This window comes from Corvus brachyrhynchos, unplaced genomic scaffold (assembly GCF_000691975.1).
Source record: "Corvus brachyrhynchos isolate BGI_N302 unplaced genomic scaffold, ASM69197v1 scaffold115, whole genome shotgun sequence".
NCBI classification, from domain to species: domain Eukaryota; kingdom Metazoa; phylum Chordata; class Aves; order Passeriformes; family Corvidae; genus Corvus; species Corvus brachyrhynchos.
In genome coordinates this window covers 9,008,864-9,029,746 of record NW_008239553.1, presented here as the reverse complement: position 1 = coordinate 9,029,746, position 20,883 = coordinate 9,008,864, and the positions used below count along the sequence as shown (strand labels likewise).

Here is a 20,883-nt window from a genome sequence, read left to right as displayed (position 1 = left end):
ATCATGACTACCAAATATCAGACACCGTAGTTGTCTTTCAAGACTCCCAGAGCAGGTAGCTTAGAAGGATTTTTAATCCAGAAGTGCCAAAGTAATGTTTCTTGCCTTGGAGGCAAATACTCTGTTTCACATCACTTGGCACACAAGATTCATGAAGCTTAGACACTTCCATCTATTTGCCCAGCTGTCCTGGTGAATTGCCTAGGGCTTTTGCTGCTCCACAGCCCACTATCTAACAAACAAAAGCATGAAGGTATTGATGTGAGGTTATCGAGAGTTTAAGGAAACTGCATAAGTACTTTTTAGCTTTTAACCCCCATGCCATCCCGAAAACATGGAATAAATACAACCAGATAGTCTTCTCAGGCTAATGCTTTATCCCTGTGACGAACCTCCTGTTATGGGGAATTAGGAATCAATATATGAGGTAGTTCAGAAAACCTGTGTTTTTGTTTAAATATGAGCGTCATGAAACTCAGTTGCAGAAATCCTTACCTCTGAAATACATCTCTAAAATATTATTTCCAATTAAAGGTGGAACAGTTTTCATGGTAACCTGAATGCATACAGGAAGAAGTTAGAGGGAGCCCTAGAGATTCATGCCTTAATCAGAGAAATAGATGACATCACAGAAAGAATTATGGAGAAGGTGAGTTTTCTGATTTTGATTAATTCAAAAGGAAAAATGTTCTAGCAATCTTATTCATTCAGAAAATTGAGGTAAAAATGCCTATCCTGAATTATAATTTTGATATTAATGGAATAAAAAGCTATATAAAAACTAATTATTTCATCAATGTAAGTAATTACATTGATGGCAAGTGGTACTACTTAAGGTTACAAGACTGTTGGCTTGAAATTTTTATAACTTTTAAAATATATTTCTTCATTTTATGGGATTAAATTTCTTAGGATCCTGAGGGTCAAATTTATTTTTTATATTTTAATAACACACAACTGACAATTTCTGTGCCACAATTTATTGGGAAATATTTTTCTGGTTTGGGATATGAAAAACAAAAATGAAAAGAAAGATTGAGAAATGCAGGGAGGCACGCCTGTCTTTGTTTTACGTGTGAATGGCCAGAGGCACCTTGAGCAGGATTATGACTGTTCAAAGAGATGTGGATTCTTGTTTCATCTCTGTAAGGGGAGCAGGCACCGTGCTCTACTGACATTTAAAAAGACAATAAGAACATTCAAATGGCAATGCAAAGAGGTGAACGAGGAGACTCTTGGAAATAATTAAGATACAGATCCTTCTGTTTGGTGTCATCTTCACCATTTGCTCATTCTACTGCCTTCTCCAGAGTGTCTTGATACAAGCACTGGATTATGGAAAAGATGTGGAAAGTGTGGAAAACCTGATTCGAAGACATGAAGAAATGGAGAGAGAAATCAGTGTTATTAAGTCCAAAATGGAGGTAAGAAGTAGGGAAGTACAGAGGATACTGAAAAAATTTCACTTTTTCTTCTTGAAAATATGGTGCAAAAATCATTGTTACTCTTCAGATTGATTGGCAGGAATTTTCAGCAGTGCAAGAGCAGCATAAATTTCTTCTCATGACAATACCATGCTACTTAATCCTGCTTTATCTTATCAAATATTATTCTTCCTGATGCACCAAATCTAAGAAGAAAAGTCCCTTTTTAATGTTATCTGATTCTCTGGCCCTCACCTACAAGCCAGACCAGACTGTCCTGTAGACTTTGGAAAGTGTGGACTCCATTTTTCCTCCAGTTCCTGTACTGAGTTGAGCCAAAATCAAAACTTTATTTCTGTTCAGAACTTAAATGCAAGCCCCGCGCTGCAGTAGGTTCCTGACGCAGACATCAAACAGAAATTTTAGGTTATAATAGCCTGCCTGATCCACTCCAGCTTTTTTTTGCATCATTTAGGACTAAACTTGAGCATTAAATATGGGTCTGAGCTCCTTTATACTTGTGTATTTTTAGTAAAAAGAAATACATTCTGTTGAATCACAGTAGTATAAATCCTATGACAGCCTCTCACATTTTTTCACTGTTGGCCAGTGTTAAGCCCTTTCATGTACAAAATATGAAAAACTTTTTCTTCACAATAGTATACAAATAGTGACAATATGTGTGATACCTTCAACACTGATACTTTGTTAGCTAGTTCTCAAAGGAAACGTGGGTGATTACTAGAAGGCATAAGCAAGGTTGTATGGGGGAGATGGGCGAGGTTTAGGGCTGGGTTCTTAGTATAGTAACTGTACTTTTTATAAGGATTAAAACCAGCCTGGCATATATTCCTTTCTGCATAATTAAAATTCCTAATTTTCATCAACTTGATGGAATTTTGCAAGAAAGTTTTCAACTTTGAACCTGGGTTCATGAGTGTTCATTACTGTTCGCCACACTGCTCACAGAAGTTAGAATCAGCACTTCATTTTCCTATGTTTGTCCATATTCTGCAAAGCTGTTTTCTTAATTGTAAATTAACATTTGTGCATGCAAAGCCATGCACACAGATCTTTCCTCAAATAGATGTTTGCTCACAAATGCATGTGTATTATTTTTTCCATATTACATGTCCCTTTGTATATTTTGTTATTGTAATTTAATTACATGTATTTGAGAGCCAGGGTCTTAAAATGAACTATTTTTCCTGAAAGGCAAACTCAGGAATGAATATAAACCCCACTATAAATCTCTTTCCAGTCATTGGAACGGGAATCTTTCCGCCTTTCCACAAGGAATCCATCCATAAATGACAAACTGACTATAAAGCAACAGGAGATGAAAAACAACTGGCTACGACTCCAGGCGCAGGCCAAACAAAGGTGAAGACTTAGAGTGGTTTGAATATCTCTCAGCAGGAGCAAAGCTGCTCCCTGGGGTCTAGACCCTACTTGCCAGAGGTCTTTTAAAGGTTTTTAAGGATTTTGTACTAAGTTTATAGAGGCAGCTAGACACCTGCATTGGAAAAAGTGCAACTCGATGCACAAAAAGTTCCACTGATGTGACTTTGGGAAAACAAATACAATGTTTTTGTGGTTTATCCCATTAAATAATGTTACTAAAATACCTTCAGACTATCAAATTAAATCTATCATAAAGCCTTTGCGAAAGACTTATTTTTGGATGGTTCTAGAAGATTTTTTTCTCAAATCTTACCAAAACAAGAAAGGCTTAATCCTGATCTGTAATCATTGCTGTAAGCAACAGCCATGAAGGCTTTTTTACCTCTCTTGTACTAATGAACTGATGTAGAAAAGTTAGTAAGCATGTTGTCTCCAAGGCAGTGTGCGTCTCCTGTGGTTTTGGTTAACATGAGGATTCTTAGGAACTGTAGGGGAAAGCTTGAATTTATTTCATTTGGCTTCTGTTAAGATACTTTCCTCTGCAAATGGGGAGGAAGAGGCAACTAGATAATTCTGTGTCAGATAATGCTGAACTGCACCTTGTGTGGCAGGAAGGAGAAGCTGGCAGCCTCGTATCAGCTGCAGAAGTTTAACTTGGAGATGAAGGAGATACTGGACTGGGCCCAAAACACCAGAGCTTTAATGGAAGCAGGGGGGCTGCCTAAAAGCGCAAATGAAGCAGAAAGTACGATTGAGGAGCATCAGGAGAGAAAGGCAAGTATCTTCTGTGGTTCCAGTTGAACATACTGGGAATCTTTCCCATGGGAATTATTTCCTGCAGACACAGCAGAATTTTGGTGCATACATCTGTCAATAACATGGTGAAAAACTGTTTGCAGTACCAAGCTGGGGCTAGAAGTCATATATACTGACAAAACTGTCTCACGGGTTGTTTGACAGCTTGTGTCTTTTCAAAAAGGCTCAGAAGCCCTATGAGCTCTCACCTGTACTGCTGTCCAAGCCAGATGGTGAAAAACAGGTTCAGTTTCACACCATGGTCACTGCTTATCTCTTTATTCAGATTGCCAAAAAAGTTAATGCCAATTAATCCTTGCTTCGAGCTAGATTTTTTCATGAGAACTTAATTTACCTGAGAAGAAAATAAGAACAGACGTTTGTTTCACACAGTAAAGTAAATTACCACTGAATGCTACACATTCAGCTCTGAAACACTTCATATCCCAGTAATAATTACCATACTAATGTTTTGGTGGCTAATTTGGCTAATACTTTTGGTTTCTTTTCTAAAAGGAGTGATATTTTAATTAACATTAGGAAAAAAGTCAGTATTTTACTTTTTCCCAAGAATCGCTGTTGACCAACATTCTCTTTGCAATTAAGTTACTTCTAAAAACCATGAATCATTGCTAATACCCAGTGCTTTGTGGGTCCCATTACTAGCACAAACAGTTTGTAGATTCTGATTAATTTTCTAAACCTGAATTTAGTATGAAGTACCTGAAATCCCCTCCTTCTTTAGAGTCATCCATTGTAACAATAATTTCTCATACCACAGACTTAACAATGTTTTTGCTAATAATTCTTTGTCATATTAGAAATATCACAAACCACTGATGTAGTGCGTTCCAAATTTAAATGGTATCAAAATCTAAGTCTTTAATATCTGTTAGTCAAGGAGCCCAAATGCCTCTAAGGAGACAGTCACAGAGAAAAGAAGGAATTCAGGCATTATATTCTCAAGTTGACTAAACTAAAATTATAGACAAGACAAGAAGAGGGGGTTTTTTTATTCAGGTTAGTGGCTCTAACCAAAGTCCTTAAGAGAGACTAGAGCTGAACAAAATATGCTAATATGAATTTTAAAAAAATTTGAATTACTGTTTTATAGCCGTGTTACCTATGATTGGGCAACAACACCACCCCAAAAATCCCTAAAAGCAGCAGTTCTAACTTCAGAAATAGAATAATACATGCCCTAGTGCTCAGTGAAGTCTATGAGTTAACACATGGTATTATTTCAGTACATAGTTATTTTCATTTTCAAATTGCATACATTAGAAATTCCACATTCAGTTTGGAGGGGTCATAATTGCTTGTTATACTTTCACCTGCAGGCCAGTATAGGGGTATAACTCATTCCTCAGAACAGCTCCAAAAGTTAAATATGTTTCCTTTTAACAGGACAAAATAAAGTAAAATCATGTATTTAATGTAAAAATCTGATGCCAGCTTATTTGTTGGGAGAGGAAAAATTCTAGGCACTGTTTCTTGAAAGAACCACTTTTATGTAGGAAGACTGGGGGTAGGGGTGTGATATTATAGATGTTAGAAATTGTGTTCATTTATATCTCAGCATTTTTTAATCTGTTTCTAGCTAAATCCCAATTTCCATTTGTAGGAAAACAGCTGTTCATAGACCAGTAAAGTCATTTATTGTTTATGCTTATCTTCTCTTAGGCAATTCTATGCTCTTCCAGTAACATAGCTCAAAGATGAATGATTTTCCATAAAAATACTAGTGCCAGAAAGTTACAGCAGAACTCTTCCCCTTAAGGCTTGTATTCTGAATAACTGGCTTTTCATAAACCCTTGACATCAACCTTAGTAATGTATTTTAGGAGGAGATTGAAGCCCGAGTGGAAAGATTCAATGCTCTCAGTGACTATGGTAAAGAACTTGCCAATGCTGGTCACTATGCAACCCCTGAGATTCACCAGTCCCTCTCCAGACTACAGCAAGCCTGGTCTGAACTGATCCAAGCATGGAAAGAGCAATATATAAAATTGTTTCAGGCACAAGATTTACAGGTGAGTAAAAAGACATTCAAGAGAGAACGCACATGCCACTGACAGTTTTTCTTGATATACATAGCAAATTTATGAGATGGTAGGATGAAAGATGTGCTAATAATACCCAGTGTTTAATCTACATTTCACTGGTTTCTGGAAGGCATGCTGAGCGCCAAGCACATTCAGTAGTGACAGGTCTTTGAGAAATTTTACCTCTACAAATCATAGAAATTTCTGGGGAATATGTGCTCATTTGTTTTTCAAAGACTGTAAAACTTAACAAAATTCAGTCAAACTCTCATACATCTGGAAAAAGACACATACTTATAACGCAACATCACTACTCTTCCAAATTCTATAACCTTCCCAAAAAAAAAATGGAACCAGACAAGTATTTTAAAAAAAAGAAGAAACATTTAGCACGGACAGAATAATGTATTTTTCCTGGCTTTTTTTTTCCTAATAAAAGAACTATTTTGGCTGCAGTTTTCCAGAATTACTTCCCTGAAACAGTCATCTCACTTTAAAAATTTCTGCTCAGAGATTCTACAATGGAGAATGTCAAATACTTTAAATGAGAGCTGGGCTACTAATCCCATCTAAAACCACCATATACATGAGAACTTAAATTTTATTGTGTGGGCAGTTTCTTTATGTGTTACATTAATTTTTAAAATAGCCATGAATGTTTGTTTTTTTCAGTGTTGTCTGCTGAAGTCAGGTTAGCTTCTATTTTACAGCATTTCAGCATATTTTCATGTTTGTGACTGTTGGTTTTTTTCCCCTATACAGAAATTCTATGGCTATGTGGAACAGATTGAGAGCTGGCTCAGCAGCAAAGAGGCTTTCCTAGCTAATGAGGACTTAGGGGTATGTGCTCTGAGAAATTACAATTTTCTCTGCCATCAGTCTGGAGGAGAGGGGTCTGTGAAGTACAATTATGTGCTCTGAATCTTCCTGTGCTCTTTCTCCATCTGAAGTTACTGCTCTACTGTGTTGGTAGTTTAGGGTCAGATTTCTTTCCTTGATACTTTTCACAGGATGGGAATCTCAGTCCTAAGAGTAATGAAACAATCCAGCTACTCTGATTATAAATGAAAATGAGACTGCATAGACACATAGAACCCTAGAATAGTTTGGATTGGAAGGGACCTGAAAGATCATCCAGTTCCACCCCCCTGCCATGGGTGGGGACACCTCCCACTAGCCCAGGTTGCTCAATGCTCCGTTCAGCCTGACTTGTCTTACCTGACCCAGATACCTTTGCCAGCAGTGTGCAAGTCACCACTGCTCTCACTGCTGGCATAGCCAGTGTAGCTTAAATTACCTACCACAAATATCAGTAACGCTGCAATAACTGAGGCTGCAGACTGATGCCTGGGTTGCAAAAGCTGTGCAGGATGCTGGATATACATTCAGACACTTAGCTCACCCTACACCTGGTGTAGGTAGTGCTACTAAATTAGTTGTCTCTGCAGGAGCTACAATGATATCTGAGTTCAGTGGATTTACAGCCCCTTCATTACAGTATATGAGACTTAGGAGGACTCACCCAATCATATTTAGCTCAGAAATGTGTAGAAAATGCTCTGTGAGTAATTTCCCATCCGATGACTCATGTAAGCACCCAGAAGTTTAGATTTTTTTCTGACACCTTTGATGTGAGCTTTATTGCTTCCTTTAGAATAGTGGAGAAGCAGAGTTTACTGCAGTAACAACATTTTGACACCACTGATTCTATAATTAAAGTGCAGAGGGGTGCTGAAAAGAGAACTCTGAGTCATTAAGCTTGGGATTCACAAACATTACAAGAAGTGTTTCTCTCCAGATTAACTGTAATGTCAGACTTCAGTTCTCAGATTCAAATCTGGATCTGAGCTCTTCCAAATTCTGTGAGTTGAAACTGAGACTCTAATTTTAACGTCTTTCTGTGACATATTTGTTCTCTTAACTCTGATTTCAGTTTGGCATCCCATATTTGCTTTCAACATGGCATCTGTCTTAAGACTGATTTAAAATTGGGTGCTGATGTTTGAATTCTTGAGAAGTTATGTGTTCTATGCAGCACAACAATAAGCATGAGCAGCTAAGCAGCCAGCACAGAAATAATGGCCTCAGACCTTGCATGGAACATTATTTAGGTCCCAAGTGTCAGATCAATGCAAATCAATTCCAAAGAACAATAAATTTTCTTGACAGCTAATTTGCAAATGTGGGGTAAATGCCATTTACTTCCTGGATTATCAATGTTTTGGATGGAAAAACTCTGACTGAAAGCAGCTTCCCTTTGTGAATTCTATCTAGGACTCAGTGTCTAGTGTGGAGAGCCTGCAACGGAAACACGCACAGTTTGAAAAAGCCCTGGAAGCTCAAATGGAGAAAATCAATGAGATGGCTTCATTTGCTCAGCAGCTAACACAGGACAAGCATTATGACTCAGAAAATATCAGCAACAGATGCCAGGCTGTTCTGAGGAGGTGAAGTCAAACCCTTCCCATGCCAGCCACCAATCCCTTCTGCAATGAGACCCTTCTCATGTGATCGTTATCTTTAAATGATTTAAGAGAACTTATAAGCTGGTTTGCATTTGCTCAACTTCATGCTTTGCACAGTGTCTTCCCAAATTGGCCATATTTCATTAGGAGGCTTCCAAAATGCAATTAAGTGGAGGGGGAGCAGGACACAGAAAAAGGCAGTTTCTCTGTAATTCTGTATTCTGGCCTGGCCTTAGGGACAGTGCTGCAAACAGAAGGCCTGCCATGCCATTAAATACCTCATTATCATTAAATACCATCAAGAAAGGTCATTGGCTAGACAACCGCTTTTCTCTGCTCCAATGGGGTTGATCTTTAAGCCCCACTCAAATTATCCATTAGAGCATTTGCAAATTTTCTGATCAGATCTTGCCCTTTCATGTGAATTACTTTATTCCTACTAGCAATTTGCATATTGTTCATCTTAAACAAGCTCTGACAGTAAAAGCAGTTGTATTCACTGCTGTGGTAGATGAAAAGAGCTAGGTAAACGTTATGAAAAGAGACTGGAGATCCCTTATGATTTAAGTGAACATACTGATTTATTAATATGATCAAATTTGATATGATTTATTAATATCTCACATCTGCATTAATACAAAAAAAGTGCTGCAGGTCCAAAATTGGAAAAAAAAAATTGAAGGATGGTGTAGCTTTGGTTTATCAGTGACAAACAGCATCATACTTGCAAGGTTTCCTCATAAGAAACATGCTGAGTTTACGTTCTCTTGAACCCTGAAAAACAATAACAGTGATTTCTAGAGGCAGACGTCATATATACAAAATTTGTGTGTAGTTTAAACATATCTATCTGCTAGCAATCTTTCCTATAGTGTCCTTGGCATCTTCTCTGACAGCCCAGATCAAGGGGGTCTTCATATTATGGACATCTCCTTCCTAGGGAATGGAGGATTAGATCATGTGTGTTTTAGAGGTGAAATTTGAAAACCCTTATCTATATAATTCACTCTGTGGCTTTTACTTCACACATCTGTCTTCATCTCAGAAAAGAGAGACTGCTGGAGAATGCTGCTGCTCGCAGACATTTGCTGGAGGAATCAAGGCTTCTGCAGAAATTCCTGAAGAATTCTTTTGAGGTACAATTACACAAAATTCATAATATTCTGGTTTCTTAAAACATACTGTGCTGCATAGATCTGAATCTCCAGACAGATTTACTGTGAGAAAAATCAAGGAACTGAGTCTGGAATGAGATAATATTGGGAAAGATGAGGATAAGAATGGATATTTTTGCATCTTCCCTCTAGTCTAGTCTAGTCAATGAAAGCTCTCCTGTACATTGGATTACAGCAAAATACGGAACAAAGAAAGGCATTAAAAGGGAATTAAAAGGGAAAAGTGCCACCATTAAACAAAAACATGAGAAGACATAAATTAGTTCTTTTTTTGTGAGATACTGACAATGGGTTAGAAATAAGGGGATCATTGTGCTCCCCCATGCACACAAGTGCCCATGAATTTTCTCACTACATGGGGCCTGTCTAATGGAGACAGCTCCCTTTCCAGGCAAGAGGACTGGTCAGCAGAGATACAGGGGTGACTTCATGAAGGACAGGAGGAGCTTAGGGAAGCAGAACCTCAGAAGGACAATTCACTTAGGTCCCCACTCACTATTTCCCTGTTTTATACGTATAAGAGGAGAACCTGGCAAGCTGAAGAAACACTGGCGATTTTTTAAAATTCTGTTCTTCCCTCCCCCAAGGTGGCTGCCTGGATTAATGAGAAGAACAGCATTGCCCAGGATGATAGCTGGAAGGATCCAAGCAATCTGCAGACCAAACTGCAGAAGCACCAGACTTTCCAAGCAGAGATCATGGCCAACAGAAATCGTCTGGACTCCATCAAATCTGTGAGAGAAACAGGGGTTTTGGCAGGGGTGGGCAACTGGGATGAAAGACTCTGCAGACACTGTGAGTCACAGTGATCTCAAACAAGGGAGGGGGAATCGCTGTACCCTCACTGGCATTGTCCATGTTGCCTCTGAGTATTCTGGGAAGCTTATTCTTTTAGTCCATCAAGAATTTTCTGTGTCCAACTGTTTCTTCACTCTCTTACTATCTAGTGTGATCTTGCTATGCATATTCACTGTGCATGCAATGGAAACAGATGGGTGCTTGCAATAAAAGATTGAATCCACTTTAGGGACATCTCTCTGGGTGAATGACACTTTAGAAGTATCCTTGTTTATTTCCAGCAGAGAACCTACCTGATTGGATGTACAACTTTAACAAGTCTTATAAGATGTATCCAGCAAAAAGGATAAAGAAGAGTTTTCAAGTGCTTCCTTTGCAGAGACATGCTAGTAGGCGAGATATGAAGGAAGCCTGACGAGATTTTTCAGATATTTGGCAGAAGCTGTGATCAGATGATAAGTTTGGAAGGACAGACTGTTACATGTTTATTAATTTTATTTTCAGCACAGTGCTTACTAGATGTATTTTGCAATAGATTACTACATTAAAGGTAGATTCCCCCTCCAGATTCACCTGCATCCAGTCTTAGAAACGCCTCCTTTTCTCTTCTTTTCTCTTCTTCTCTCCTTTCTCTTTTCTCTTCTTTTTCCTTTTCTTTTCTTTTTTTTTCTTTTCTTTTCTTTTCTTTTCTTTTCCTTTTCCTTTTCCTTTTCCTTTTCCTTTTCCTTTTCCTTTTCCTTTTCCTTTTCCTTTTCCTTTTCCTTTTCCTTTTCCTTTTCCTTTTCCTTTTCCTTTTCCTTTTCCTTTTCCTTTTCCTTTTCCTTTTCCTTTTCCTTTTCCTTTTCCTTTTCCTTTTCCTTTTCCTTTTCCTTTTCCTTTTCCTTTTCCTTTTCCTTTTCCTTTTCCTTTTCTTTCTCCCCTCTGTGTGCAGACACAAAAAGAGGGGGTTAAAGGGTAGAGTTACAATCCTCAGTAAAATTATCTGCTTTCAAAGGCTTGTTTGCACAATCTCTTTCACATTATTTTATTATGTCCTACCTTCTTTGTTGGGAATAGTCCTAGCAGTTGCTCTTTAGAACACCTACTGACCTGGTACAGCAACTTTCTCTTGCTGTACCTCTTGCTAGCCTTGCTGTGCAGTTTTTGCCCTGATTTCAGTAATCCTTTTGTCTTTATTAGATTTTTCTCTGTTTCTGCAACCTCCATCTGTTATGTCAGGAGGTGGTGGCTGCAGCTGGCCCTTTACATAACAGTGCCAGTAGACTTTGATTATGAAGGCAAAATTGATATATTCTGGTGCATTCAGCAAAGGAAGAATACTTTGCCTGTTCCTTCTGATATAGGAAGGGGAGAAGATGCTCCATGAAAGGCACTATGCCCCAGAAGCCATTCAGTCCAGACTACAAGAAATGGAAGAGCTATGGGAGGAACTGCTAGCAAGTTGCCAGGATAAATGGACCAAACTGCAGGATGCTTACAAGGTAATACAGGGATGCCAGTCGTTTCCAGAGATAGCACAGCTGCCTTGCTATTTGTCTTGCCTACAAGTGTGTCACTTGATACAGTCCAACTTGATTCCTCAAGACCAGTAGTGCAAAGAAATTACTATGCAGAATGGAATTGGCAGGAGAATTGGAGATCTCTATGAAGGGAAAAGGATTTGTAGGCTGGGCTCCATTCTGCTTTCTGCTGCTGGTTTAGATTCAGATTCCAGAGAGAGATACTGAGGAAAAACATGTTTATTCATTTGTGTCAACTCTCTGCAACTGTCTCAAGGGCACCTTTTCTCCAGCATATTGAGAAAGAAACCTACAGCTGCTTTTCATTCTTCTAGCTCCAGGCACATGAATTCTCATGACTGTGAGTTATGCTTAGGCTATCAGAAAATATGTGGTTATAAAACAGAGCTCTTCCTTTAAATGGTTTGGGGGTTTTTTAAGATGCTATGTCCATGATCTGCATTTGTGCAACACAAGTAAGATAAACTCTTGATGTTTTATGCATCTGTTATTGTCCTCACCAAGACTGAATTCTCTTCTTCATTTGCACTACCATCATATATGGGAAGAGTTCACTGAGTACTGGGAAGTAACTCCATGTTTCTGTGTAATCTTTACTGAAAGTGACTGAGATTTTTACATCACACTGTCTGTCTTAAAGGTTTGAATTATTTTTTCTTCTTGCTTGTTCTCAGGGTCTTCATTTTCAGCGAAATGTAGAGGATATGGAGAAATGGTTGGAAGGTGTGGAAAATGACCTGAAAGCACCATATAGTGACAATGATCTGGTGGTTTTGAACAGTCATCTGAAGAAACAAGAGGAACTGGAGGAACACATTGCTGCCCACAGGGACCAGCTGCAAGAGCTTGTGGTCACAGCTCAGCAGTTCCAGAGGGAGAAACATTTCCTTGCTGATGAACTAGAAGAGAAAGTGGATGAACTGGTGCAGAGGTGTGCGATGAACTAGAAGAGAAAGTGGATGAACTAGTGCAGGCCTGGCCTGTCTTCTGCCATCTTTTTCTACTTTTATCAGTTTTTTTCTTCCCTGAATATTCTTTTTTCTTTCCTTCTCTACACTATTCTGAAACGAGTGTTTTGCATTCATTCCTTATCAGTCTGTAGTCCTCATTGGATTATCTTTAAAACCTACAGATACAAAAGGCTACGTGATCCTCTGCAGGAGAGACGTGGAAGTCTGGAGGCAAGCAGACTTCAGTACCAGTTCTTCCGAGATGTTGATCAGGAGTTGGCTTGGGTTCATGAGAAGCTCCCCATGGCTTCCTCCAAGGATTATGGCAAATCCCTGGCAACTGTTCAGAGTCTACAAGAAAAGCACCAGGTAGTGTTATGTGACGATTCACAGTCTTTAGAGTCAAATAGAGAACACTGAATTCAATTTGTCTCTAATAAACTTCATCTGCTGTGCTTTGGCTAACAGGAGTCATGATGCCAGGGATCACTTTTATCCTTTTCTTTTTCAATAATATGTCCATAACTTGGCAATATGTGAGATGCCATCCTGCTTATCATTGCAGTGGTGCAAGTACCACACCATAGGCTCTGCTGTGGACATGTTGGCTCCTTCTGTGAACTGAGCTCAAACCTGGCCCTTTTCAATACAAAATAGACTTGACAAACTTGAGCATATTTTCATAGGTTCTTTGGTCCTAACAAAATGCTTTCAAACTCAGTAAGTACATCCAAGAAAGCTCATTCCTCAGATGTCTCAGGATGAGCTCCCAGGAAAACATTTTTCAAAAAAATTTTTTCTGCTCTGATGGGAGGGAGTTAGCAGGGAATTATTATGCCAGCTGACCTTCATTCCAGTGGTAGCTTTCAAGACAGCTGCTGAATTATTTCACAAGGTTCAGATGGGCCATCAGAGAAAGCAATGCCTGGAATACTGTCATCTCAAATACCAATAAACACCCTCCTGATAGTTCCTCAATAAGGAGCATTGTCTCTTTGCAAACACAAGGTGGAAGAAAAAATGTTCCTGCTAAAAGTTTCCAGCAGCTATAGGTATTTAATATTAATATTAGCATATGACATCCCATTCAAATGCCATGTCAAGTGCCTTTAGGGGAAATCTGTGCAACCTGCATTAGGATTGGGAAAGACAGAAGATCATATAAATTTCCAGTGTGTGTGATACATTACAGTCAGAGAGAGAGAAAGCCCAAGCATCTGGTGCAATCATTGTGCAACAGTAAGAAACGAAAACTTGTTTCATCATGATTAAGTATAAAAGTTGTTAAGTGTGCAATTACTCCTAAAAATTACAAGCTCATTGGCATGGTAAGAAAGTAATTAAGTTCACAGAAGAAAGAATGCTTGAGCTGAATTAATCTGAGAAAATATTTCAAATAACTGAAGGAACAGAGGAGATACTGCTTTAGGCTAAGATTATTTTTTGTCAATTTGCTAAGTCTCAAAATTTTTCAACTAACTGTGAGAATGGGAGATATATACCATAAAATCAGTGCATAATAAAATTCTCTGACATCTTACTTACTATTCTTCTGGAAAGAGGATTAAAATATAAGCTTTTAACTCTCAACATGTTATTAGCTAGAGCCTCTGCACCTTCTTTTTAATGTTGCTTTACAAGCAAGAAAATGTCAGAGCTAACATAACAATCAAGAATTGAATAAGCTATTAGTTCCACCTTCTATTGTTTGTCCTAATGAGCCAGATTTGCAAAATTCAGTCCTTGGTTTTTTATCACAAAAGAGATTGTGTGTGAACTGTATTAACCTAAGAGAAAAAATAAAAAAGCTGTCAAGCAAAAGAGAATTTACACACAAATATACTATGCCTGCAAACAGCTGCTTGGCTTGGAAAAGATATGGTGTCACTTTTCAACAACATCTTGAAATTAACAGGAAGAAGTTAAAAGCAAGATTAGAATCAGAGCTCTTTTCCAGCCAAGTTTGCCACTTGAATTGAAAAAGCAGCTCCTCTCCTCATAGAGGGCATCTCTTCTACATTAACACAGCACTGCAGTCTAACTCCAAACCTTCTTATTCATAGCTATGAAATTAAACAGAACAATGATAGAATTGTGGGGCTTGTTTCTGCTCAAGGTGCTCAGGCACAGTCAGCCAAAGAATGCATGTATGCTCACAGAAAAATCACTGCATGGGCCTTGCCTACCCAGGCAAATATCATAGGGGAGGGTATATGGAGGGATGTATATAATTTTTAAAACTACTCAAAAGTGTTCAAAAATTAATTTCAAGTAAAGTCTTTGAGAATTGGTTCAGGTGATTTTCTTCTCTCCTTGTCCTGTTGGCTGCCTGGTACTCGTGTACCCACAGTGTTTACAGTGGCTGCTATGCAAAGCTGCATCTTCTACAAAGGCATTGGCAAATGATAAATATTAATGTGCAGGCAAATTGGTCATTCTTCTCTAGACGTTTTAATTCAAGAAATGCCATCTAATGGAAGTAGGTATATTTCAGTGGAATCTACAAATAAGAAGTTTGTGATTAGAACCTCTTCCCTTGAGACTCTGAGGCAGATATACATCAAAGTTCAAACTTCATGGCTAAATTTGATTTCTATGATCACTCCTTCACCCCAAAAAATTTCTCCACTCCAAGCATGCACTAATACTTTGTACCTCCGACGCACCTTCGTGAATAGAAAGCAAATTTATAATGGGATTACATGACTACATTTTCTGGAATAAAAATTCCATAACTTTAATTTTTGGTCTATTATTTTACTCTTTACTCTTTCCAGAACCTGGAGAATGAGATAAATAGTCGGGATGCTTTGACCAAAGCAGTGCTCAGTACGGGACAGAAACTGGTAAGGGGAGGCCACTCAGCCTCTCGCAAGATTATGGAGCATCTGAAGGAGCTTGAGACTTCTGTAGAGACCTTGAAGGCAGAGGCTCAAGAGAGGAGACAGAGGCTTATGCAGTCCTATGAGGCCCATCTGTTCCTAAATGAGGTAATGGTTCCTGAGGGATTTATTTTGGCCTTTCTTTTTTTAAAACATCTGACACCTACATCGTTGAATGGATGTAAGTGCTGAGAAAGGAGCAGAATTCACACTGCCCTAGTTTTTCATATCTGGTAAATATGGATACAGTGGAGAAATGACAATTATCTTCCCAGCTAATCGCAGTGAGTAACATGTAACTGCAATTGCTGGATTCTGGGTACACATTTTTTGGAACAGTGTCTGCTAGATTGCATTACAGGAAGACACCTAAGGTGCTCTCTGTTTTCACTGATGTGTCAGTGCACCACTGCTGTCAGTTTTCTTTGTGTTGACTTAAATGAAGCTGCATTAAGGCTCACCCCTGTATTTTATACAGCTGCTGGAGGTGGAGGCATGGCTGGCAGAGAGGAGTTTCATCCTGGAGACCTCTGATTATGGGAAGAATGAAGAATCCACACAAATTTTACTTCGTAAACTTGAAGCTACCAAACTGGACATGGATAGTTTCGGGTCCCGGATTGAGAAAGTACAGGAGACAGGTGCCAGCCTGATAAACAAAGACAGTCCAGAGAGGTAGGAAAGCAAAAACAGGTTTCTCCTCCAGGTCTAGCAGAAATGCCCAGAGAATGCAAATACAGAAAAGTTCAACTATGTTTGATGGCTCATTCAGAAATAAGACTTCAGGGGACATCCATCCCTGCTTTATCAATCACACATACTGAGCTCCCCAAAAGCTTTTTGATTGTTTTAATGTTTTCATGAGATTTTTTTTAACAACAGACCAATTAATGCAGATCAGCTTCTCTTTGTCCATTGTCTTCTCCCAGGAACTGTCATCTACTTCTAATTTACCAAAAATGTTCGAAAACCACTGTGTTTGGGAAAGGAAATTAACATTCCTGACTGTTTTTCATTGGAAGTTCATTTTTATATCTGGGGAGGAGGAAGTGAAAAGAGCAGCCATTTGTATGATATACTTTAATTTCCTGAACTAGCTGGCTTTAATGGCACAGCATAACTCACTCCATGATGTTATCTGGTTTATTCTGTATTTTAAAGGTGTTGCAAATTAAATGTGTCAGAAAAAACTGTGTTCAAAAAGAACAATAGGACAAAACCATACCTTCTGGTTCTTATTCTTTGCAGTTCAGTAATACTTTCAAAGCTCCAGGCGATCCTAGCAGACTATCAGTCTCTCCTACAGAAGTCTGACACTCAGAGAAAACGCCTGCAAGAACAATTCCAGCTCTATCAGTTTGAAAGAGAATTCCAGCTGGTGGATGCCTGGCTTTCCAGTAAACTGTCTGTAGCAGAGTCCGATGACTATGGGCAGGACTTAGATGATGTTGAGGTAAAAGAAAATAAAAGGTTCTGCATGTATTTTGTGGCAAGGCAGGGATATATTTGCTGCAATTTTTGTGTAGCTGCTGACAGTGAAGCATGTTACAGTGACAAAAAATAAGCAGACCAGTTATCTCTGCAGCAAGAAATCAGACTGACTTCTGTCTGCTTATACAGACTCTCTGAGATAGCATCCTCCAACAGAAAATTAGATGGATCAGAAAGTCAGGGTTTTTTGGGATAAGGTGAGGTCAGCACACTTCACTGCTTGCCCTGCTTATAAATTTGACAGGACCAAAAAATTTGATGCCCTTATAACAATTTTGGTCAAAAACACTGGGCTATGGCATTCATACCTCTAGCTGCTGATTTCATTGGAGCACACAGTGCAGAGAGGTATAATTAGTAGTGTCCACTCCTCAGTAATTGCTGCATATTGTAGACAAGTTCTGTTCATTAGCTTTTGATCTGGGCAACTTCTGCTTGTCAGGATATGGTTAATTTTTCTCTGTGACACAGGATGTTAGATGATCAAGACAACAGATGTCTTCTTCTGACTCCAGATCATTGGGTTTATCAAGCCATTTGCACTTGTAGATTGCAGTGCCTAGCTTTTGTGTTATACAGAGCAGAGAAAGTGATTCCTTCTGTCTCTCTCATAGAGGTAGGCAGAAATTCTTATATCTAAATCTGTGTCCCCATTTATTCTGCAGGTGCTGGAGAAAAAGTTTAAAGATTTTGTAAATGAGATGAAACCTCTGGGACATTCCAAAGTTGTCTCCTTAAATGAGTTAGCATCTAAACTGGATAAGGAAGGCCACAGCAGGATGGATGTTATCCAGACGAGAACTAAGCAAATCAATGAAATGTGGGAGAAACTATGCAATGCCATTCAGATAAAAACAGAGGTAGGAAACACATGAAAAACTGGGACATTGATTTCCCTGAATTCTCCCATTCCCTGCTTTCTTTCCCAAACCAGTGCATTGCTCATGTTGAAACACAAGGTTTACAGGGGCAATGAGTACATTTTGTTCCATTTTTTCTAGATTCATTTCCCTTTTTAGCCACTGCTTACCCTACTGTTCCTGACAAGGCTTACATTTGAAACATGTTTATCAGCTCCAAATAATTGTTTTCCTTAATTCACTGCTAACTCTGGTTTCCTGAAAAACAAAGCCAATCTAACAGTTTACCACCACTAACAGGAGTCTGGCTCTGACACTTATTGGTCTCTTTATGGAACTATTTATTAAATAGTTTGCTAAACAAGATCAAAATTCTCCAGGTTTTTTGCTGAGTTAGTTAGCTACTTGAAATCAAAGAAGGCATGTGGGAGAGAATGAGATGGAGGACACAGAGCAAACCCCCTACCTTTAGGCAGCAGTTGGGTGTTAAATCAGCTCATGCCCTCTCAGGAAACTGCAGTTACAGATGTATTTGGAAAAGCAGAGGTGACACACAGAACTCAACTTTTTTTTGTTTTAAGGAGGACATAAAGTATCAGATGTCCTCAAACCTTTTTTTCACTACTGTTTGATATACATGTTCCTTATGAAGCAGCTCAAGCCTACTAATGTCTTTTAGCAGAAATAAATGCATGACAATTGCTTATATAGAGTTTGACTATAAAGTAGTATTAGAACATTTTTTTTTAATCCTCTCATTTCAGAAAAACATTATTTTTGTTCCATTCCTTTTATTTTCACTGTTTGCAGTGTAGACCTTTATTCCAGCAAGTATTTTGGGACACCTTCTGTGGTGTAGAGCGCTACCTTTACAGGGCAATCCATGCTCTCCATTTTGATCATTCTTCTTACATAGGGATAAATTGCTCATTGGAGACATCTGTTTCTTTCCATTGTCCAAGAGAACTTGGGGGAATTAGGGTATCTTAACACCTCACTTTCAGGTGACTTAATGGGAAAGGTGTTTCATTCCCTCTCCTGGTCATTTTGTACTGCATTATGACATATTAATGTTACCCTTTCCCATGTTGTAGACACAAAATGCTATAGAGTATTACCATTAAATTACTTCTTTACTCCAGAACCTAAGAGCAGCCCGTCAAGTTCACCAGTATGACCACGATGTGGATGAAGTAAAGGGCTGGATGCAGGAGAAAGAGGCAGTGGTGGATATAGAAGATTATGGGTATGATCTTCCAGGTGTACAGACACTTCTCAGCCATCTTGAGGGAGTAGAGGTAAGAGGATCTGTGATGAAGCAGTAACAGAAAAGCACGGAAGGCAAAAAAAAAGAGACTGATGCCTGATGCTTGACTGATGCCTCTCAAGGGCCTTGCTTGCAAGACAAATTTATTGCACCCTTAAATAATCTTTGTGCCTCAGAGAAGAGGGTCTTTTTCTCTTATTTATAACATTGTGATATTATATTATTAATGCTTTTGCTTCTAAGGATGAACTTCTCTTCTAAAATCTATTCCAAGCTGCTATTATAATTGCAAAGGTGTCATCTGAACAAAGGAAACTTCAGCACCACATTTACAAAAATAATCTGTGCATCACATCTAAAGTAGCTTCTTTTATGTTTGATAATGAATGTTATAAGGCATTGAAGGAAATCTGAGAGGCATTAATATTTCCAGCCCCTGTACAGCCAGAGGGTAGAAAATCTATGCATCATAGCTAAAGCCACTTTTGATAGAGCTAAGTAGTGACTTGGTCTTACAATCCATTCTGTCTCTGTTCCAGAGAGATCTAGGAGTCATCATGAAAGAGCTGGAACGGATTCGAGGAGAGGCTTGGCACCTCTGCCGCACGTACCCTCAGGTTAAGGAAAACATCATGGAGAGACTCACGGATGTGGATGAGTGCTGGGAAAACTTGGACAAAAAGTTTCTGGAGAGGAAAGCAAGACTGAGCCAGGCAGAACAAGTCCAGCTCTACTTCAATGACTGCAGGGAGCTGATGTATGTGTTGGGCCTTGAGTTTGGCCCTATTTCTTGTCTTTCCCATATAGGATTTTCTAAATTATACCTGTTAGTTATTTGATCCCTTCCCCAGGTGCTCTGCAGCTTGCTTTCAAACCTCTTTGAATAGTAATCCATGGCATCTCCTCAACAGCACTTCACAGAATTTACCAGATGTCAGAGGTGACCACGACACCTCAGCACAGAGTGCATGACAAAGCCACTTTTTTAAACTGTTTCCTAAACAGTCTCGGAGAGTTCAGTCACCGTGGATAAATTTGATAGTTTCACGGTACCAGTTGAAAATACTGTTGATTCTGTAAGAAGACAGGGTTAGGTAGTGAAGTAACTTGTACACGTGCATAGACACCAGTGCCCCTTTTTCTGAGAGTCAAAGCAGCTGCATTGAAGATAATCTCCTAGAATAGATAATGAAAAAGTTTACCTATGACAGGAGTAGAAATACAAAGACAGTGAAGTGGTTACCACTGACTATTGGACATTTACTGTGTTAAGGGATAGATAGATCCTGAGCTCAGGTAAATAATGCATTAGTTTGTGCCAGTTGAGAGTTATGGAGTAGAAAATGTGTCTTTAAAAGTATCTATCAATATACTTCTTTCCATGAGTGCTCTTTGTGCATATGAAGTACTTTGATGCGTGCTGGTAAGGTTTTGATGGGCATCTGAGAGTCTCTGTGTTCCTGTACAATGTATAGAAATACTGTTACCATGGGTAGCCTAGTCAGCTGCAGTGAGCTCTTTCTGAGAACTTGAATGCACAACGCTTCAGTACATGCAGATGCTGCAGCTGTCTTTTTAATAGGTTATGTATGGAAACAGCACTGGGAATATTATAAATCCCCTACATGTTTGAACAAACCTTCATCAATGTATTTGTGTATTGCTATGGTTTAACCCCAGTCAGCAGCTAAGAACTCCAGAGCCACTCACTCTCCCTGATTCCCAGTGGGATGGGGAGGAGAATCAGAAATGAAAAACAAGCAAACAAAAAAATACCAACACATCTGTTGAGATAAGAACACTCTAA

The 20,883-nt window shown here is 38.9% G+C and overlaps 1 protein-coding gene across 1 annotated transcript in view; it reads left to right on the top strand.

Moving 5' to 3' along the window:
- The window catches only part of SPTBN5 (spectrin beta, non-erythrocytic 5), an 84,919-nt gene that overhangs the window by 61,298 nt on the left and 2,738 nt on the right, over positions 1-20,883 (top strand). The window contains exons 41-58 of the mRNA XM_017741615.1: positions 535-649; positions 1,311-1,424; positions 2,686-2,807; positions 3,440-3,602; positions 5,468-5,656; positions 6,431-6,508; positions 7,943-8,115; positions 9,179-9,269; positions 9,896-10,042; positions 11,450-11,587; positions 12,301-12,557; positions 12,759-12,945; positions 15,354-15,566; positions 15,937-16,133; positions 16,707-16,911; positions 17,615-17,809; positions 18,952-19,107; positions 19,616-19,833. Coding sequence (XP_017597104.1) covers positions 535-649; positions 1,311-1,424; positions 2,686-2,807; positions 3,440-3,602; positions 5,468-5,656; positions 6,431-6,508; positions 7,943-8,115; positions 9,179-9,269; positions 9,896-10,042; positions 11,450-11,587; positions 12,301-12,557; positions 12,759-12,945; positions 15,354-15,566; positions 15,937-16,133; positions 16,707-16,911; positions 17,615-17,809; positions 18,952-19,107; positions 19,616-19,833 — 2,958 coding nt within the window. The remainder of the gene's footprint in view (positions 1-534; positions 650-1,310; positions 1,425-2,685; positions 2,808-3,439; positions 3,603-5,467; positions 5,657-6,430; positions 6,509-7,942; positions 8,116-9,178; positions 9,270-9,895; positions 10,043-11,449; positions 11,588-12,300; positions 12,558-12,758; positions 12,946-15,353; positions 15,567-15,936; positions 16,134-16,706; positions 16,912-17,614; positions 17,810-18,951; positions 19,108-19,615; positions 19,834-20,883) is intronic.